The sequence below is a fragment of the Penicillium chermesinum genome (genome assembly GCF_028974085.1).
Source record: "Penicillium chermesinum strain IBT 19713 chromosome Unknown utg000003l:1.0-5111272.0:1.0-5115320.0, whole genome shotgun sequence".
In the NCBI taxonomy this organism is placed as follows: Eukaryota; Fungi; Ascomycota; class Eurotiomycetes; order Eurotiales; family Aspergillaceae; genus Penicillium; species Penicillium chermesinum.
Genome location: NW_026695313.1, coordinates 2,242,879 through 2,262,823, shown reverse-complemented (window position 1 = coordinate 2,262,823; position 19,945 = coordinate 2,242,879). Strand labels below are relative to the sequence as shown.

The window sequence follows — 19,945 nt, the reverse complement described above, 5'->3', positions numbered from 1 at the left end:
GACAACATGAGATGTTCCTTGAGCCTGAGTCGATCTGGAGTTTTGGCAGAGCTCTCTTGAGCAGGCTATTAGTTAGTTATTTGTCAACAGATTAAATAACTATAACTACAGCGACATTGGCACGGAAGGGGAACAAATAGCTTATGACGTCATCTTGAGACTTAGATTTTTTGCACTTTCGTCGTGAAAAAGACAGATCAGCCGGCAGCGATATGCAAATTACATGGCATTGGCTGACACTGGCTTTAAATAATCCGAGTATCTTTACAAATCAATAAGGCTCCTTTGTACGCCATTTCCATACTATTTGAGGACCCACCAAGGCATGTCTGCTCGCGGCAGTCAATATGCCGTGTCATCCCAAGTCGCATCAGCTGTTAGATAGCAGATGATAATTGATGCAAATAAGGGAAAACGGACAGCAAGCCAGTCTAAACCGTGTTTATTGAGGAACAGAAGGTCTGGATGCAGAATGTGAGATTGCTTTGAAATTCTCGATGCGACATCCCAGTTCAGGAGACTGCCATGCCAACACGTTATCCATCAACCCCGAGGAATAGCGACACAATTCGCCCTTTCTTTCGAAAAGGCCTTCGCACCTTGAAGTCTTTGCCTTTGCCAACCTCTTCCTCCACACAAACTCGGTTTGTTGGGTCGAGTGGAGGAAGAACTAGTAGGACGACAAGTAGCATCAAAGCTCTTTGGCATGCATTTAGAAGATACTGTGCTGCATAACCATTTGGCTTGTTCCAGGTAGTATGTAGAACCGGCCGAGGTTAGTTAAAACTACATAGTGGACAGTCGAACGTCTTGGACATTTATATTTGTCCGTGCACACCTCCTGTGCCTGACTCTTCTTCAAGAGAGGAGACTCGTAGTCCTTGGCTTATCGTGGTCTAGTTGCCACTCCTATACGCATTGTCTTCGTGGTGTGCGATAATGGCGTCCGATGCCGTATTCCATGGGCATCTCCGCAAATGATTGATACCTGATAATTGTCATATACACGCAGTAGGCGTTGTTATTGGAAGCTTTTGGATCCAGCGAAAGCCCAGCTCCTCGGGAGTTTATTAGTTTGCTGATACCTCGAACCATACGTCAGTCTCATAGGCATCCTGTCCTCCGAACCCATCATCCCGCAAACGCTGATAAATCATTTGCGTGAGGGTTGCGGCGCGGTCTCTGGGAGAGTTGATGTAATTCACCACTTTCGGAAGGGCGAACCGCCCCGAAGTCGGCATACTGGCCCTGAATTCTCTGGGTTCGATGCTTCGTAATAACGGCAATCGATGGAGATACTTCGGAAATCGTCCCAGAGAATCAATCACCGTCAACCTAATAGAAAAACCAAAGACAGGGAACCCAGGCAATTTCGGCAGTCGTACGAATAGTCGGCTCAAAACCCTTGCACCTCATTAATTGTTCCGCAGGTTTCATTAGCTGAAGATAAAAGTAGAATACACTCAACTTTAACCCAAGATCAGGTACCTATAGAAGACCTCATGTGTCTCCAGATTGTCTATAGACCTGCTTCTATGCATAAATAGGGATAGACATGATCATCCGAATCACGAAGGGTGGCTGACTCAAGGTGGCTGACTCAATCAATGTTCAGGTAAAACGCCAGAGCTTCTCAAGGCCTCGACCCCGCTTCAGAGAAGAGAGGGAATACAGAGTGTTTCAAATCCCCTGATGCTTGTCTTCCGTCATTCCGCTAGTAGTTAGTTATTGTGACTTGATCATGTAATCAGCTACAGTAACTATTACTAGTTAAAACAAGATTCCTACCGTGCGCAGAAGTTATGACGTCGAGCATGACGCTTACCGCACGGTCTCGATTGCATTCGCTGTCAAATCATAACACCAGGTATTAATGATATATTGGAAGAATATTTCAAAGCAAATGCAAATCTGGGGTCTGGAACGTGACCTTGATTGGCCGGTTCTATTCGTATAATGGCGTCATGTAGGATAACCCACGTGAACCCCTTGGACCATGATATATATATTAATTAGCGAGTAACTTGCGAGATAACAGAATCATCCATTAAAGACTTTTTTTTATTTTTCACTTTTTGGAAAATCCACTTGCGTGAACAAATATCCCAAGATTCAACAACAGACGTCCATCCTCTCGCAAATCAACATGCCTGCGGATTCGAGACCCATGCTCGGGAAGAAAGCGGCACCAGCAGCTGAAGTGGAGAAAGTTCAAGAACAAAGTCAACAACATCCCACCCAAGCCAAAGAAGAGCATTCAGACGCGAGACCCATGCTAGAGAAGAAGACGCCGCTCGCCGCCGAAGAAGAACACGTGAAGGAACAAACCCAACGTGATGTCACTCAGAAAAAGTCCACGCTATGAGATTCCAGACCTAGGGTTTGGGGGAAAGCACCATCAGAGGCGTTCTTTTTGAGGCAAGCGAGGAGCGGTGGGAAGGAAAACTGGTGGCAACTAAGTGATTTGTTAGTGTACTGTTAGCTGCGCGAACTTCTCATTAAGAGAAATGCCCAAGAATTAGCCGGCTGGTAATTACAATATTCGCTAGATGTTCTAATCACTCAAGAAGGAAAGCCTTACACTGCATCAACCAGTAGAACATATATGCGGGCCCCTGTCACAGTATGAACTAGCGAGCCCAGTAAACCGCAGGCCGTAACATTACCTTACCGATGCAGTAACCAGCGAATTCCTCAATCTAACCTCGTCAAATAAGGTCACAGATCTACATTAAATCAATTCTGATATTGCTGCAAGAGGAGCCATGAGGGCACATCATACGGGTCTAAGCGAGGACGGAATCTACTTTTTGCTACAAGAGAAAAGCAAGTAAGCACTGCAATGATCTCCAATTTGCGGATATATCATTGAATCTCATATCTATTGAAACGGATATACTGCAGTCTAGTTGTGGAAAATAGTAGTAGCCTAATAGTAAATATAGGTCCTTGGCAAGCATTTAACATCGATTTTTTTTTCTTTCAGCTAGCATAATAATACATCTGGTAGGTCCAAATCAAGCCCGCTTTCCTATGTGATGAGGTTGTCAAAGACATGAAAATCTTAACATTTTGTCTACGCCCTTCTTCAGGAACAGCTTAAGTCCTGAGAGCAGCGAGAGGTTATCTGGGCTTAAAATACAGTCATTTGAACAGCCAGAAAAACATAAATCAACCAAACAGACGCTGCTTCCGCTGGACTCGATCTTTCCAGTTTCGGAGCTTGTGGAACCTGGAGGTTGACCTGGATTCCAGATGATAAGTGTTCCTCGTTGTTTCCCCCCAACTCATTGTCCCTGCTTCCATGACCGGCCGACCTTTCCGTATGGGCACCAGCTCGCCCTGCGATTGACCCTCATCAAAAAGCTCTTGTGCAATATTTAGTTCTTTCAAAGAAAGTCCAACCAGGATCACAATGTTTCGCCCCTCGAGATGATCTACTATCTTTCGATGTGCCGGATGTCTGAACAAATCGGTGGTTATGAATCTCCAATGGCCCTGTGTCAGAGTATGACCAAAGAAAGGGACATGTATAACATCCCGGCACGACAGGCCACGAAAAGTTTCCGAGGTTCTTTTGCCAAAAAAAAGGAAATGCTTAGACTGAGAATGGATAGCCATAATCTTTCCAAATTCCTCTAAAGATCTCGAGACTTCGTCCACTCTGAAAATCTTTTTGGCTGATTGCATGATACTTATAGAGTATATCATACCAAGATGGGAGAGGAGGTGACGTATCAAGTGACCATGTTCTTTCATGAGAGAACGTCTCTCTTCATGATGTATTAAGTCACCTTTATAGTCCGGTCTCTCTTGAAAATCGGGCAGGTTGAGAAATTTGATATTCGCCACTGCCAATCGCAAAGCACTCGCAAGAGCATCGAATCCTGGATTTCGGATTTCCATTTCGCGTTGACGTGCTCCGACTATATATTCATAAACAGTTCGGTGGTAAAACTCAATCCTATAATGAAATTCATTATGATCCTCAGTGGTGTGCTTTGGTTGCGGTTTGATCTCGATTAACCCTTTGGAGAAGCGATCCAGCAGGTATGGCATCCGCATTATATGCTCATTGATTTCTGATTGAGACTGTGGTCTCATGGGCCGATTTTGGGGAAAGTTAGGATCATCTAGATCCTCTAATCTCGAGAATGTCATAGCGTCGCACGGTTCTTCCCATTTCCCAATCCCTTTAATGGCTATCAAGAACAGCTTGTCGGAAAGTGGCCGATCTTCCGGATCGATTGAGTCAAAGATACTGTCGAACAACTCATCTAGACCCTTTGGTATCCTGTCTAGTCTCTTCCTCAGGTCTCGAGGATTTGCACGGTGTCCGATACCGTTTAGTAAGGAGCGCACAACCAGTCTAGCCCAAAGGAAAACCCCCCTCTGCATCTCTCGTTATTTCTGACACCAATTCTTGATACGAGCTTTTGACTAGCTCGAAGTTCGAGTCTTTTTCAAACATTGCAGTGGTGAATTTGCGGATATCCTCCCTGGTATGCTCATGTATGCTCATTTGTATGTTCCCTGCCTGTGCAAAAGACTGCATGAAAGGCATGTGAGGCCGGCTGCTCACGCAAAGCTTTATGTTATCTGCTTTGGTCCAGCTTTGGAGGTCTCGGGCTATGTTCCACTGATCGACTGATTCGCCTTCAAACTCATCAAGCCCATCGATGAAAAGGCAGATATGGTTACCCACATGAATTTCGTTAATCAAAAGACTGAAAGCATCCTTTAATTCTCGGAATCGAAGCGGTGTTCCCGACGGAGACGTGGTGCCTGCGGGGAGACTAGCCCAAATGTGAGGGAAAAGCTGGGGGGATTAAATCAGGAGACTGTCTGCATATTTCGAAAAGAAGACCCCGATAAAGCCCTTCTAACGACATTTGTAGCCTATCGCCTGATTTCCAGAAGAAGAAAGACGCAAATATCAGCCTTTTTTCTCCCGCCCATTTCTTGAGTTCATAGTGAACTATTCGAGAGTTTGCAAGAAATTTCATTAGCGTTGATTTGCCTGCCCCGGCTTTACCAGAGACATGATAGACCAGGCTCCCAGAATTAAGCCAACTAAGGAACTGATTTCGAGTAACATCTCTTCCGAGCTCAGCTCTCTGGTCAAATTCATCAATATCCATATCATTGGTGGTTGCCTTGGTATGCCCTCTTGCTTCCACCATCCATGTAAAGGTTTTTTCTTCTGCATCCACGATATTATCTTCTCGGTTATACATAGATGGAAACTGAAGGCGTTGGAGAATTTGGTTCTCGAGGCAGATTGAGTTCGCTGTGGATTGAAACATATCAAGGGCTTCATGCAGATTGACCAGGAATATCTGTTCCTCTCTTGCAGGGGTTTGATTGCCGTTCGCGGGTCTCGATGACGCTTTAGAGAGCAGGTCTTCAACCAGTCTAGATATCTTATCAAGCCGTTGAGTTGTTTCGTTCTTTAGAGAGATTCCATTCTTTCGAAGAGCTTCGAGGTGTCTTTGAGTCATAGAAGCTTGGGTGGCGCTTTTCTGGCTGTGAAGTTTTTGGAGATATATTAACCCTGTTTGATTCTTTAAAGGCCGACAGATTTAGTCGCTCGTAGGTACCTGAACATCACCTGTAGGTGGATTAACAGTTCTGACTGATATCCCTTCAATTGTCGCTCAAGGCTCTCAACTTCTTTTTCTTTCTTCTTACTCTGGAATTTAACCTTCATTCCTTGCCATGCGGATTTGTCGTCACCGAGTTTCAGACTCTCCAAAACCTGGATTATCCGGCTTGCTAAAGTACGGCATTCTGTGGCGAGGTGGCAGAGCTGTTTCTCATTTTCAGTCCTGGGTATAATGTCGGACACAAGATCTTCAGTCACTGAACGAAAGTCTTTTGCCAAGTGGGAGAGGTTTTCGTTCGCCTGGGTCATCCCCGTGGCAGTGGTAAGGACTTCGTCGATTCCCTTAAAAATCTTGTATGAGAAATCGATAAAAGTGATGATGTTCCCGGCAACGCCGATCGCTGCCAGAGGGTCCATCGTGGCGGTCCTGTCGTTCCCTTTAGGCTTTGGACAAACCTTGAAGGGGAGAACGATATTATCACCAAATAAAGTATGGATATTGCACTTGGTTCAAGTCGGCCTAAGGTCCAAGGCACTCCGAGCATAGCCTCAAGTAGAAGTGAGTAAGTTCCAGATCAAGTCCGTGGTGGGTAGCCAGAGATTGGGTTGCCTTGCACCGCCCCTTTTCTACTATTGGTCCCTTAGCCGCTGCCTTCTTTTCTTTTTCTGTGCTCGTGAGATCAGGCAATGTAAAATCTTGGCAATTGCCCTTGGAGCTTCATCATTTAGTACCCATAAATGAAAAGGGCTAAAGAGCTTACTCGGAAAAGTCACCATGCGACATACGATAGTATTTTTTGAAGTGTTCTACTAGTATAGGACCTCGAAGAATAAGCTTGCAAACTTGAGCCGGTGTTGGTGATATACTACTGATATGGATGCCTGATATTATGGACAGATTCCCAGTACAAAGTCTAGCTACTAGGTGGCAATAGTAACGCTACTTCTAGCAGCTCAAATGGACCTAGATCATAATAGTATTGGTCTCCGGGCGTAAATATATACAGACAGTAAATACTGCGTAGTAGTAAACTAGGTGCTGTAAATTCTAATACTAACAAATACAAGCATCTAACAGAAACAGAGGAACAATCCTATCAATAAGCAAATTCACACAAGCTTCATCGAATATCCAAGTCTTGTAAATCTTGACCTTTGAATATCCTTTGGGCGGAACATGGTCTGTGCGCCGCGGGGGCAGCTCGCGGATCAGCTCCTTCTCCAACTCAGCCTCCAGAACTCCGTCATCGTCCATGGCCAGTCGCCCAAATGGCCTTGACATCAGTAAGGTCGGCCACTAACCTGGCACGCGTCAGATGCTGACATTCACAGTGGAAAGCGTTCAATTTTATCGACGTCTCGCCCGTCAAGCTGCCCGAGGGCAGCTCCGACCTCTTCGGGGTAAAGACCTCAATCCCCGCTTTGAAGCTCCGACTCTTGGCTAATAACATACCATCTCCTAGAGTGACCTTACAAGTCTATGCACCGGGTCATCTAATCTCTTTATCGGCACAACTGATGGCTTCGTTCATATCATTTCTTCCGCTTTTCGCGTGGTACGATCGTTCAAGGCTCACGATGCAGGGGCGATCAACCACATGAAGCAGATCAAGGGGACTTCTTTGCTCGTGACTGTTGCTGAGGATCTGTTGAATGAACCAGTTCTAAAAGTATGGGCGTTGGACACTGAGAAGAAGGATGGCGGCCCCCGCTGTTTGTCAACGGTGTCGATTCAAAATGCTAGGCGGCAGTTTCCGGTGCGCAATGCGTCTTCCTTCCCACACAAGAGAGATATCTACTGACTTGTGACCTAATATTATAGATCTCAGCATTCGCCGTAGTAGACGACCTCTCACAAGTCGCAGTGGGCTTTGCGAACGGTTCAGTGACCATCATCCGCGGCGATTTGATCCACGACCGCGGCGCGCGACAACGGATTGTATTTGAATCCGAGGAACCTATCACCGGGCTGGAAACACAAGAGGGAGTGGTGACTGTGCTGTACATTTCCACCACCAGCCGCATTCTGACTCTGGTGATCGCAGGGAGAGGACAAGGCCAGCCTGCGCGCGTCCTGGAGGACAGCGGATGCGCTCTGGGCTGCATGACCCTTAATCATGAATCAGGCGATATTTTGATTGCCCGTGAGGATGCGATTTACACATATGGACTGAGGGGGGCGCGGGCCAAGTTATGCTTTCGAAAGCCCGAAAACATCTATCAATGGCTTCCGCGACTATGTGGCATTGGTCTGTCCGCCCAAAGCGGGCTCAGCAAAGTCCAACTCCATCAAAAAGTATGGGATCAATCCGGGGATGAGCTTTTCGGAACAACCACCTTTACTTTATTGGACACTGATCTCAAGTTCATTGCTCACAACGAGACTCTCATCTCTCCAATGAAGCGAATCTTCATTGAGTGGGGGGATCTCTTCGTTCTGACAACAGATGGGAAGGTTTTCCGCTACAAAGAGAAAAGTCTCCAACAGCGACTAGAGATTCTCTACGATCGAAATCTTTATATTCTGGCCATAAACCTTGCCCAGAAGATCGGCATTGATCCGCTTCAGCAGAATGCGATCTATCGAAAGTACGGAGATTTTCTGTACCAGCGTGGTGACTATGACACCGCGATGCAGCAGTATCTCCGAGCGATCGATAACACCGAGCCTTCTCAGGTTATCCGCAGAGTGAGTCCCAACTATCTTGAAGGTTGTTACATAAGTTATTTCTGACGCCAAATATAGTACCTGGATACCCAAAGAATTCATAACTTGATTGAATATCTTGAAGAACTGCATGATCATGGCCGCGCCACTGTTGATCATACAACGCTTCTGTTGAATTGCTATGCGAAGCTTAAGGATACCAGCAAGCTAGATTCATTCATCAAAGCTCCTGGCGAGCTCAAGTTTGACCTAGAAACCGCTATTGCCATGTGCCGACAAGGAGGTTATTACGAGCAAGCTGCTTATCTTGCCACCAAGCACGGCGAGAACGACATGGTCGTGGATATTTTGATCGAAGATTCGAAAAAGTACGCTGAGGCGGTTGAGTATATTTGGCGTCTGAAGCCTGAAGTGGTAAGTTCCTGCCGTACAAAACGCTTGAGATATCAATCTTTGCTGACCAAATCAGACGTACCATAATCTCATGAAGTATGCTCGTGTCCTTCTTGCACATTGCCCAAAGGAGACTACGGAGCTCTTCAAAATGTACTACACTGGGAAATACCAACCACGAATAGAGGTTGAAGCACCGCCCGAGCCAGAGGTACAGCCTACCAGCACTGTCCAGAGTCTCGCAGGCATGCTGCCATTGCGCTATGTAACTGGCGGTGGGTCCGAAAGCACAGAACAACCAGGACATCTCAATGAAGAAGCTGCTGCCGTTCCACAAGCACCCCCTTACACTATACCCAAAGCGCGTACTGCGTTTTCAGCCTTTGTGGACCACCCACAAGAATTCATAGATTTCCTCGAAACCCTCGTCCAGCAACCAGATCTCAAGAAAGGGACCAAAATTGACCTCTTCACGACGCTATTTGAGATGTACCTTGATACGGCCAAGAGGCAGAAGGATCCAGCAGAACGATTGCAATGGGAGGCTAAAGCGAGGAAACTAATCGAAGGGAAGGATGTAAGTAGCGGTGCCCAGGATTTCGCCATTGATGCGTGCCAACTGACTATCCCAGATTCCTATATCCACATCGAATGTTCTTCTTCTGTCAGATCTTTCCAACTTCCGTGAAGGATCCACCCTTGTTCGAGAACAGGAAGGTTTACACCTCGACATCTTCCGGTCATTCACGTCCGCCAAGGACACGCAAGGTGCCATTAAAGCTTTGCGACGCTATGGACCCGACGAGCCACAGCTGTATGTGGATGCATTAACCTATTTTGCATCAAGCCCACAGATTCTTGAAGAGGCAGGTGACGAATTGGATGTTGTGCTGCGACGGATTGACGAAGATGGTCTGTTGTCACCCCTTCAAGTCATTCAAGCACTCAGCAACAATGCAGTTGTCACAATGGGTCGGGTCAAGAAATACCTCAGCGAAAACATTGAGCGGGAACGGAAAGAAATTGCAACGGTATGTCTCCCTTGAGTCAGCAAGATAACTTTGCTAATATCAAATAGAACCGTCGCCTCATCTCAAGCTACAAATCAGAGACAGCTGCAAAGCAGCAAGAGCTCGAGAGCCTTGCATCGCAACCAGTTGTCTTCCAGTCTCGCCGGTGTCAATCCTGCGGTGGAACCCTTGATCTGCCTACAGTACACTTCTTGTGCAAACATTCGTTCCATGAGCGTTGCTTAAACCGGGTTGATGACGATGCCGTCTGTCCTGTTTGCGCTCCTACGAATTCTACCCTTCGAGCGATCCGCCAACGCCAAGTGGAATCTGCTGACCAGCATGATCTCTTCAAATCGGAATTGCAGCGCGCACGAGACCGATTTGGTGTTGTAAGCGATTTTTTCGGGCGAGGTGTGATGAGGTCACAGAGTACCTTAGATGGGTGAAGCGCGACCAAATTAGATCTCTGCAAGTACCCATGAAGCTGGTTTGGAAATATTGCAAATTTCATCTGCTATAGATCGCGGAAGGCAGAGGAATTTTCCCTCTGAGACTTGGTATATTTATAGCAGGTCGCCGTCTATCTCTTGTTGTAGCCTTACCGGTATCGGGTTGTTGTTATTGTTCTATAAGGTTTCGACGATACGCGAGAGGCGGGCGTTGTCGGTGTAAGCTTGGACGATCCGGTGTTTAAACTCATCGGACAGAAGTATGATACCAGATGTGAGTGCGAGGTCTCCGTGGTGGTTGGGAGTTTGTATCTGTAGGATATGCGGTAGCTTGGACGGTTTCCGCGAATGCTATTATCTCGTCAAGGACTGTCGTGAGCTTGTTGTCGAGAGATCCGGGATTACACTAGAGCGAGTGAGTCGAGGTCGCCCTTGTCGGTGCGTAGGACTGTAGGGTTGGAGCTTGGTAGTCTCGAAAGTGCGTCCGCGCCCTTGTTTCCTACACCAGGGCGGTGGTGTACAAGAACGGGGTATTGCTGAATAAATTGGGACGCTTTAACGAGGCGGAGGTTCAGAGTATCAGAGCTTGCGGATCTTAGGCTTGAGCTCGTTGTAATAGTGACTGTGTCGCTGTGGTCTGTATAGACGACTGGGGGGGATATCTGCGGGGAGCAGTCTCGAACAGATGGCGGGCTTCACGCAAAGTCCAGACTTGTCGAAGCTGGGAGATGTAAAGATGAGTCATTGATACTGTTCTAGCTACCTAAAAGGGGTCTCTCTACGTGACCTGCCGGCTGGGCAGGGTAAAAATATGCCCACGAAGAAGAAAGCATCGTCCCGTTGTGGCTGGGAGACGAAAAGAAGAGAAACAAGAGTGGAGAAACAAGAGAGAAACGAGAAGGAAACCTCTCACTGCTGCCTGCTACGGGGCTTAGTAACCCTATTGGCGGAGGCTGAGCCCTTGAACGAGCTATGAGGCTCGCCGGGGTAGCATTCACAGCCAAGGGTTTCGCCTTGCCGGTCTATTCCCTTCGTCTTGTTGAGGTAGTCAGGCTTGTATAAGCTCTGATCTATCTCTGCGGGGCTTCCGTATTTCGCCTTAAGATTTGCCAGCATGACCAGATTGTCATGTACTGGTTTGGCGATGGCTGCCAGCGTATGGAGCTTATCCTGGATGTTCTTCCACGCCGCGAGAGCGTCATCATAGCGTCCGTCCACGGCCAGCATATCCATTCGGATATTCGCTGCGATATCAAGGTTTTTGGCTAGGGTAGGGAATTGGGTCTTGTAGTCTCCCGCTGGCGTGGTAGCCCGGGCTACTTCGAGTTCATCAATCAGATTTCTTAATGCAGGGTTAAGCTCCTTGAGGAGCTTGGTGTCGGGTTGGCCTTGGCGAGTTGCGGAGACTTTTGTGTGGAATGTGGGCTGATCGATCAAGCGCTTGAAAGCCGGCTTGCCTTTGTCGGGTAACAAGCAGAGGTCGAAAATCCTCGTGGTAACTCTGTCGACTCGCGCCTTGCAAGCCTGAGTGTCCCGCTCGCTAGGAAGTAACTTGTCCGTCTCGTAGAATTCGCCTCGGATATTGAGCCTTGTGGTGACTTCTTGGGCTTTTCCGTCATGATAGATACGAATCAGATTCCTTTGGGTATTAACGAAGTCCATTGACGCAAGGACTGGGCCTATCAGCCAGTCTTTCTGGGCCGTCTTGATGGTCGCATTATTTTTAACGTTCGCTAATGTTCCGTAGGACCTAAGGGCCTGAAAGCCGCCCAAAATGTAATATCCGCGGTAAAGTGCACGGCACGGCACACCGAAGGCATAGAACAATGGGCTCGGATCAAGAGGTACACGCTCCGCCTTGATATCGCCTGTCGTATTAAAGTCCTCGGTCCATTTTCGCGCGCAACGTGCCTTCGCGGAAAGCATCTTGGTAACCATATAGACGTGTTCATCTGACAACTTGTGTCCTGCTGGAGGCAGTTGGTACCGTCCTTGGAAGACCACCTTAATGCATTGCTCTAGGGTAATCCGACAAAGTTGTATGATATGGACTCCTGCACGCTCCGGCACATTCCGAACATCATCCATCACCACTTCCATTCCAATATCCTCACAGATGCCCATAGCCAATTTCGGGAGCAACCTCCAGTTCGTTCTCGGCCGGCCACACGGGTTTTCCGTTTTTCTTCAGAACAGAGTCTGACTTCACACCGGCATGAGTAGATTTCACCAGCTCCCATACGTCTTTTCCAGGGGTGTATCCGTGACACGCGGTGTGACTCCCGTTTGCGAGCTGCGTTGAATCTTTATAACGAAAAGTAAGGTGCCAACCATTCGGATCTTCCTGGTGTCTACCATTGATGGTGGTAGTCTTGTGAGATCCGGACCTGAGCCAGGTATACTGTTAGCTGCTGGTTCGACTATAATACAAGGGAACAACGCTCAAAACGATACATCTACTGGCTGAGTATTTTGCCCGGGTCCTGAGACTGGACGTACCTGATCAAGATCGCTTTTGGGTACAACTTGCGGTCCCTAGCTGTCTGATATGCGAGGGAAACCATGTTCTGCAAAAGCTCGGGATCTTTAGGCATCATTCCTCTGTAGAAATAATACTTGACCAGATTCACAGTTGACATCGTCGCAGCCATATGTTTGAACAGCGGGTAGACTGATGCCAAAGAGGAATACAGCTAATACAAGTATACCATGATAGGGACACGGGAAGATATGGAAAAGGTTTATATATGCTGCTTTGCAGAATACAACTTCAAGGAAACTGTATGTTAATAACCCCCAAAGTTACATTCTTGAAAGAATATGGTGCGTTTGGCTCTCGAGAGCCATGGCGACGGGGGTGGTGTGAAAGCATCATATTCCGTTAATTTGCGTAAATATGCAAAAAAAAAATGCATATTTACGCGTGAAATTGCGGAAAGATGAGTTAAGCAGCGGAATGGTCAGGTGCTCCGTGTGCCAAGAACTCGGAGAATCGTAGCGCGCGTCGCGATGGTGATTTCATCTGACCCTGTATACAGCCATGCATGTTGCTCTCCATTATTAAGGGTTGGCAAATTTCAAGTCCTGCACGGCTAACTTAGTATACATTTAATAGTTGAGAACGATGAATTCCTGGCTCTACCGTCCCAGGCTCTTCTTGATCAATTCCTCGCGGCTCATGAAGTTAGCCGTACACCATAACTGCACCACACTAAGTTCAAAACCATATACATCCCTCACCGGCAGCATGGAATCAAAAGCCAGCGAGAAAATCGATGATCCACAGCACCGAATTGAATACATGCCGATTGAAGATGTTGAGAAGTTGGAACGGTATCGTCCAGGAGGATACCATCCGATAACTATCGGAGAGCAGCTGGGTGGTAGATATTCTATCGTCCATAAGCTTGGTTTCGGTTCATACTCCACAGTTTGGCTGGCAAGAAACAAGGAATCTGGAAAATACGTCGCCATAAAGATACCGGTCTCAACACTTGATTCTACTGCGACGCGAGAAACCGATATCCTGCGCCGGCTAAATGGCACCAGGTTGGAAGGAAAGGCTCTCCCCGGCGCAGCATTCATCCCATCAATACTAGAAGGCTTTTCTCTTTCTGGGCCTAATGGCGTACACCATTGTTATGTCACTGAACCCGGCATGATGAGTCTAGCAGAAGCCAAAGATGCCTCCTCTATTCGCCTTTTTCAGCTGCCTGTAGCTAGGGCTATGGCTGCCCAACTTGTCCAGGCAGTGACATTCCTACATTCTCTAGGTATTGTTCACGGTGGTAAGCTATCCTCTCCTGGTGTTCCAATCTCTCTCTCTTCCTTTTCGGTGCCGGATCTAATGCGATGGATCACTGCAGACTTGCATGATGGAAACGTCTTAGTTCGTCTACCTGGAAGTATGGATTCTCTCTCACCGGAACAGCTTTACGAAAAATATGGATTCCCTCAATACGAGCCGGTTGTGCGTCTAGATCAGTGTCGACTTCCCGTGGGGGTCCCTGAAAATGTCGTTGTACCCATCTGGCTAGGGAAGGAAAGCGAGCTTGTTAGCTTACCAGAAGCTCAAATTATCCTTACTGACTTCGGCGAGTCTTTCATGCCAGCTACTATAGCGCGGCCTTACTCCAATGCACCAGAAGTTTTGACTCCCCCTGAGGTTTACTTCGAACAGCCAAAGTCCCTTTCTTTTCCTGCCGATATCTGGACACTTGCGTGTACGATCTGGGCCATTATAGCTCAACGCCCGCTTTTCGAGGGATACAATCCGTCATCCGACTGGGTAATAAAAGAACAAGTCGACTGCCTTGGAAAGCTACCAGGGCCGTGGTGGCTGAAGTGGGATGCACGTGCAAAATGGTTCAACGAGAATGGGGAAAGGAAAATTGAGTCGCATTCCCGGCCGTTGGAGCAGCGATTTAATGATTCGGTGCGGCAGCCAAGGCAGGAGTTCAGGATGGAGGAGGTGGATGAGATTGAGAAGGTTGCTTTGCTCAGTATGTTGAAGGCTATGCTTGCGTTTAACCCTGAGGAAAGACCAACTGCGCAGGAAGTTTTGAACTGCGAATGGATGCAGAAGTGGGCTCTTCCTGAGTTTTGCCAAATTAACGGCGACTAGAGGTCTCATACTCCTTGTACCTAGTATCATGTTAACCTCCTGGCTTAATGGAACCCCCGCCGTAAACGATACGACAATAATGCCCCCCAAGCAAGCGTCTTCACCGAACTACATTCTCTGGACCTGGAAGGCTGGAGTAATATCGCTGGCATCAAGTTATATAGGGCGTCAGAAGCTGCTGCAACAGCTCCAGGGTTGCTGGATGGACATGATGTACAAGAAATCTGGGAATTTCGCTCGACGTCCCTTAGCGCTCTTGATACCCCCAAGTCAATACGATATTCGTTCTGTGCCATGGTTCTGTCATCCTCCAAACCTTTCTTAGTATGTCGTAGCTCAGAAACTATACACATATTACTCCCGGATTTTGCTATGAGTCATAAACCTGGAGCTGACATGTTCCAAGAACAGTGCACCTTGATAAACGATTTGGGCTTGAAGCAACTTGAAGCAACTCGAAACAACTCGACCAAACACTAGGTGGCTGTAGGGGTGGGCGTGGTGATGCGGGACAAATTTTGCCCCTGATCCGTTATATCTGAGCCTTCTTTCATGGCGGTAATATTCTCTTGAAATCAGCCGGAAGCAGATTACCCAAACCGCAGGTCTCGAAAGTGTAAGCGATTTTTTTACTGGCTTGTGAGTCAACTTCCTGCGTCTCAGACTCTATGCTGCATTGTTGATGGCATGGTCCTCCTAGAACAAGACGACTATGCGGTTGAGGCGATAGCGGTGCTACTGAATTTAGTGAGCCTTGGCAGCAATGGAGATATGGGTGCGCCGGTGAAGGTTCTGTTCACGACTACGAATACTACGATGGATATTCGTGGGGCAGTTGATGAGGAGGGATTAGTCTTGAATGTCGGCACATTGACGCGGCCTTGGTCCACTTCTAGCGAGGCTGGAATAATCCGAGAGCTTGATGCAAGTGTCTTGGGTTAATGGAATTAACTATATAGACCTGTCCAATTTCATCTGACTGACTGCGGGAAATAGAAGAGCATAATGGACCCCAGTGTATTCTTAATGAGAATGCAGGTCAACATTGAGCAAGATTGATCGTAAAACCTTTAGTCAGAGGGAAATTGACCGATCGTGTCATGGTCTGCGTGCTTGAGTTGTGCCCTGAACAACTAGACTCGTTGACACCGAGTAGCTTGATGGATGAGAGTTTGACACCTGCGTTGTATCTGAAGGTCCCGTGCATCGCAAGGCTGCCATTTCCATATTCAAAGTGTAGCAAACTTGATTTAGTTGGCTCAAGTGACCCGCCATCATCAAGATACAGGTCTCCAAAGGCTGACCCATTTGCACTGGGTGCTATAATCAGTTCGAAATTCTCGCGGCGAAGTTCCGTCGTTGTGTTAGCGCTGTTGATGCGCAGAGGAACAATGCTGCCACCCCGAATGTACACCGGGATATCGGAGAACCCCACATTGTCTCGGGTCACATTTGCTCCTTGCCCTTCAATCTTCGTGAACTTGTCGAAGTCATAGAACAAGTCATTTGGCAAATAGAAAGTAACGCTGGTATCATTTGGCGTTGTGACAGGAGAGACAAGCAAAGCGTCTCCGTGGAAAAATTGCATATCAATAGCAAAGGTGTTCGAATCTTCAGGATATTCCCACAACAAAGGGGTCAACATAGGGGTTCCCGTCGTACTCTGCCGATGGAAGTTCGTGTACATGTAATCCAGAAGCCGATAGCGCGTGGCAATGGCCTTCCGTGCAGCATCTGCGACCATTGGCCATCTGTAAAACTCCTGGGGAATGGCGCTGAATTCGGCGTGGTTGCGGTAGAAGGGGTTCCATGCACCCAGAACAGCCCAGCGTGCACAAAGAGTAGGGTTCGTATCGTAGTTGAACCCGCATACATCAGACCCTACCATTGGCATCTGGAACATGGCAACGAATTGGATCATTTGGATAATTTGGAGGCGGTAGTCCCTATCGATGGATCGGTTATCCCCGAACCAATGTCTGTAGTCCCTTTAGCTTTGCCACCTAATGTATTCAAATGGGAAGTCCTACCCAACTCGGGCTCCATCACCAGCGTAGCTTGAACGAGTGATACTGTATATCAAATTAGCGAGGGGTGTCCGGGAGATAAGATGTTTTTGAGCCGTACATTAGCGGCCTCTTGCCAGGCCGACGTTTGATCATGCTATTTCGACTTCGTCTACCCATCATGCTAGAATATAAGTTGTGCACATCATATTCAGCCAGTCCGTTCGCGTGGTGCAAGTTGGTAGGTAAGGTTTGCGAGCTGAGAGGTCCGTCATATGTGCCAATGTTATATGGAGGCGAAATGAGATCTCGACCCGGCAGGCCCTTCATTGAGCCCGCTGGATCTGAAGAGTTGAAATCGAATTTTGATGTGGATGTCTGAACCGGAGAGTAGAACACATCGGGAACTGCCACGGCCGATGTATTCGGAACAGACCAATCATCTGAGACAGAAGACACTGATCCACAATCCTGGGTATGCAGGGTACGATTTTGCGCCTCGAAAATATAGAGGCCTTCGTGCGTGTAAAGAGGGTATGAATAAGTCACCTTGGAATTGGCTGGAAACTGGGCCGTCAAACTCCAGCTGCCATTTGAGCCTTGCATGTTGGGTGCATAAAATGGAGTGTTGTTGCCTATTGAAACTGTATCACCAAATAGTAGAAGATCATTCCCACCTGGCACTAGCGCTCCCACATTGAAAGTCACGGTAGCCACGCATTTTGGTTGGAAGTCAGCGGGGAACCCAGGGATATCGTAAGGCGAAGACATTCGCGCGGGAGGAGGCCGTGGCGGGTCGCGACCCTCGATAGAATACTTCTTTGGATCTGGGCAGGGATAGTCGCAGAAATTCGAAGCTTCATTCATGTCGATCCAAAGGCCATCGATATCCACACCGGAATTCGCGTTGAAGAAATTGCCAAATTGCTCGTCCCAGAAGTCTTGAGTATGTGGTGCCAACCAATCGGGGAAGTTCGTTGGTCCGGGCCAGACAACACCTGTATACAGAGTGCCATTGTCTTCCTTCATGAAAGCATTCTTTTCCACTCCATCATGGAACGGTGGATAATCTCTCGATGCGACAGCAGGGTCAACCATAACAATATAATGCTGATTATGATGGTGGAGATAGTTCACGAACTCCCGCATCTTGCTCAGCGGAAATCGCAAAGGGTCTAAGGAGAAGGTAGAGCGGTAGTCCATGTAGTCGATGTCATTCCAGATGGTTTCCAGCGGGATGTTCGCTGCACTGTAATTCGCGACCACGGCAGCTGTCTCCAGAGTGTCTTGGTAACCGTATTTGCATTGGTGGAAACCAAATCCCCAGTACGGCATCAAGGTTGGGAAGCCAATAACACCAGCGAGTTGTGCAGACGCATCCTTCGGACTTGGGCCGGACAAGAAGTAAAAGTCAAAAACTCCCCCAAGAGTGTTATACTCGAGGAATTCCTCCGAGTCATTTCCGAGATTGATTCTCTTCCCATTTGAGTTGTGGAGATACACGGCATGCGTCCCATCGCCGCCTCGATGATCATAGTAAATCGGGTAAGACCCATATAGATTGGCATTCGGTGGCATGAATGCCTCGCCTGAATTCCAATCAACATGTGTATAGTTTTGGGGATCATGGCGGAGTGGATCCGCGTTTTCGCCAAAGCCATAGATGTTGGGATTATTGGGTAGGGACGTGCGAAGCCTCAAGTACTGCGACTCGAAAACTAGGGCTTGGCCAGACGTATTAAATAGTACTTGATTGTTGGAAGTGCGGCGGACTGAGAAAGAGAAGGGGTTTTCTTCCAGGGCGAACTCCAGATCCCTCGGCCCAGAAGAATCTCCAGGCTTTGGCATTGAAAGTATATCGTCAGGAATTTGGTACACACGTTCCTCTGCATCATAGATTTTCACATGTAGCCGCGATCCTGTCAGTTTTTAGTGATCGTATTTTCCGTCGTGTTCAAATTTCCATTCCAGGAGCAGACGCCCTTGATTCTACGCACCTGTTTGATATTCAACCAATAGCTTCAGGTCTTTGATGTCATCTCCATAGGCATTGCACGGGTTTCCTGCCAGTGTCAGGTCCGCAGTGATGCTGCTGCTAGAGTCTTGTACATTCGAGGCAATATAGCCCGGGCAGCTGCTAATTCCTTGTGCTAAGACTGAGGCAGCCCTCAAGGCCGCGCCCAGCCAGAGGAGGCGCATCGTGGCAGTTGATCCTCCCAAGGTCGAGGGTCTCTCTCCTAAAGGGAAACTTGAATTCCTTCTTCCGTGATGCATTTATAATTCGGGCTAGGTGCACTCACCTATGCCACTAGCCCCTGTGCAAGGGCTGGAATGTAACATTCCCCGCTTTCCCCAGGATTCCGTCCGCGATGGTCGATCCCCACGCGGGGCGCCTGAGCGAGGATGAACAGTCCGCATAAGCTTTTTCCCTTTTCTAGTCTCCTTGAAGAGGCAAGTGAAGCGACTTGGTCACTGGAGGGTAGGTTCCTTGAATCAAGGTCCAGCTGGATGCATTGATGGCTTTCGTCAGTGGCGTAAAAATGACCAGACCATTGGCACACACTTCTCATCCGGTTGGCAGTACTGGACGTTCCGGAGGAAAGGCCGATCCTCCGCAAACCTTTTGGGACAAACTTCACGCTCAGGATTTCTACAAGAGTAATTCTCCGATCCCTGTGTTAATGCAACGCTACTCGCAGTTTGAACAGCGATGAACAGGTATTAAAACGGTCAGACCTCTAGATTAGCAGGATCCCTATCGTCAGGCCTCCTATATAGTAAACTGGACATAAGCTTGCATTAAAATATAACTATTTGCAGGAAACTGGTTCCTATGCCGCATATATCATCTTCAAATATTGTGATTTTTCCGTTTGGGACGTAAATATCAGCGATGTGGTGTAACAAGTACCTGCCGGGATGATCGTGGATCTTGAAGTTATGCTCTGCTCTGCTCTACTACATAGAGCAGAATCCCGCAGAAGGATCTCGTTGACACCAAAAAGAACTCGGATACATACATCTATCCCTAACCGTCAGGTGGAAGGACATCTCGATATATATTGTTATACACAAACGCTACTGTATTAGGGATCAACGCTGCGACAAGAAACCGGGGAACTTGGAGACGTCAAGAATACATACAAACAGTGATATAGTATACAGTAAGACAAGATAGAGAGAAGAC

At 47.7% G+C, this 19,945-nt stretch overlaps 10 protein-coding genes across 10 annotated transcripts; 4 read left to right on the top strand and 6 right to left on the bottom strand.

Annotated features, from left to right (window-relative positions):
* Positions 1-2,146: 2,146 nt before the first annotated feature.
* On the top strand, positions 2,147-2,365 carry N7468_003768 (uncharacterized protein; the record flags this gene model as incomplete). Its single annotated transcript, XM_058473065.1, has 1 exon — positions 2,147-2,365. The coding sequence occupies one exon, from the start codon at positions 2,147-2,149 to the stop codon at positions 2,363-2,365; it is 219 nt and encodes a 72-aa protein (XP_058332068.1).
* A 1,273-nt stretch (positions 2,366-3,638) lies between these two features.
* N7468_003767 (uncharacterized protein) lies at positions 3,639-4,398 on the bottom strand (the record flags this gene model as incomplete). The annotated part of the gene is made up of 2 exons (XM_058473064.1): positions 3,639-3,664; positions 3,795-4,398. 2 exons carry the CDS (start codon positions 4,396-4,398, stop codon positions 3,639-3,641), a joined length of 630 nt encoding a protein of 209 aa, XP_058332067.1.
* A 6-nt stretch (positions 4,399-4,404) lies between these two features.
* N7468_003766 (uncharacterized protein) lies at positions 4,405-5,237 on the bottom strand (the record flags this gene model as incomplete). Its single annotated transcript, XM_058473063.1, has 3 exons — positions 4,405-4,440; positions 4,583-4,796; positions 4,843-5,237. The coding sequence occupies 3 exons, from the start codon at positions 5,235-5,237 to the stop codon at positions 4,405-4,407; spliced, it is 645 nt and encodes a 214-aa protein (XP_058332066.1).
* A 329-nt stretch (positions 5,238-5,566) lies between these two features.
* N7468_003765 (uncharacterized protein) lies at positions 5,567-6,022 on the bottom strand (the record flags this gene model as incomplete). The annotated part of the gene is made up of 1 exon (XM_058473062.1): positions 5,567-6,022. One exon carries the CDS (start codon positions 6,020-6,022, stop codon positions 5,567-5,569), a length of 456 nt encoding a protein of 151 aa, XP_058332065.1.
* An 836-nt stretch (positions 6,023-6,858) lies between these two features.
* On the top strand, positions 6,859-10,125 carry N7468_003764 (tethering complex subunit PEP5; the record flags this gene model as incomplete). The annotated part of the gene is made up of 8 exons (XM_058473061.1): positions 6,859-6,889; positions 6,945-7,006; positions 7,069-7,362; positions 7,428-8,294; positions 8,352-8,687; positions 8,743-9,243; positions 9,299-9,697; positions 9,745-10,125. The coding sequence occupies 8 exons, from the start codon at positions 6,859-6,861 to the stop codon at positions 10,123-10,125; spliced, it is 2,871 nt and encodes a 956-aa protein (XP_058332064.1).
* Positions 10,126-11,037: 912 nt separating this feature from the next.
* N7468_003763 (uncharacterized protein) lies at positions 11,038-12,252 on the bottom strand (the record flags this gene model as incomplete). The annotated part of the gene is made up of 1 exon (XM_058473060.1): positions 11,038-12,252. One exon carries the CDS (start codon positions 12,250-12,252, stop codon positions 11,038-11,040), a length of 1,215 nt encoding a protein of 404 aa, XP_058332063.1.
* N7468_003762 (uncharacterized protein) lies at positions 12,239-12,767 on the bottom strand (the record flags this gene model as incomplete). The annotated part of the gene is made up of 2 exons (XM_058473059.1): positions 12,239-12,515; positions 12,628-12,767. The coding sequence occupies 2 exons, from the start codon at positions 12,765-12,767 to the stop codon at positions 12,239-12,241; spliced, it is 417 nt and encodes a 138-aa protein (XP_058332062.1).
* A 608-nt stretch (positions 12,768-13,375) lies between these two features.
* On the top strand, positions 13,376-14,752 carry N7468_003761 (kinase-like domain-containing protein; the record flags this gene model as incomplete). Its single annotated transcript, XM_058473058.1, has 1 exon — positions 13,376-14,752. One exon carries the CDS (start codon positions 13,376-13,378, stop codon positions 14,750-14,752), a length of 1,377 nt encoding a protein of 458 aa, XP_058332061.1.
* A 552-nt stretch (positions 14,753-15,304) lies between these two features.
* On the top strand, positions 15,305-15,694 carry N7468_003760 (uncharacterized protein; the record flags this gene model as incomplete). Its single annotated transcript, XM_058473057.1, has 2 exons — positions 15,305-15,310; positions 15,416-15,694. The coding sequence occupies 2 exons, from the start codon at positions 15,305-15,307 to the stop codon at positions 15,692-15,694; spliced, it is 285 nt and encodes a 94-aa protein (XP_058332060.1).
* A 97-nt stretch (positions 15,695-15,791) lies between these two features.
* N7468_003759 (glycoside hydrolase family 31 protein) lies at positions 15,792-18,957 on the bottom strand (the record flags this gene model as incomplete). Its single annotated transcript, XM_058473056.1, has 4 exons — positions 15,792-16,731; positions 16,783-16,824; positions 16,880-18,677; positions 18,756-18,957. The coding sequence occupies 4 exons, from the start codon at positions 18,955-18,957 to the stop codon at positions 15,792-15,794; spliced, it is 2,982 nt and encodes a 993-aa protein (XP_058332059.1).
* Between the last annotated feature and the right edge of the window lie 988 nt (positions 18,958-19,945).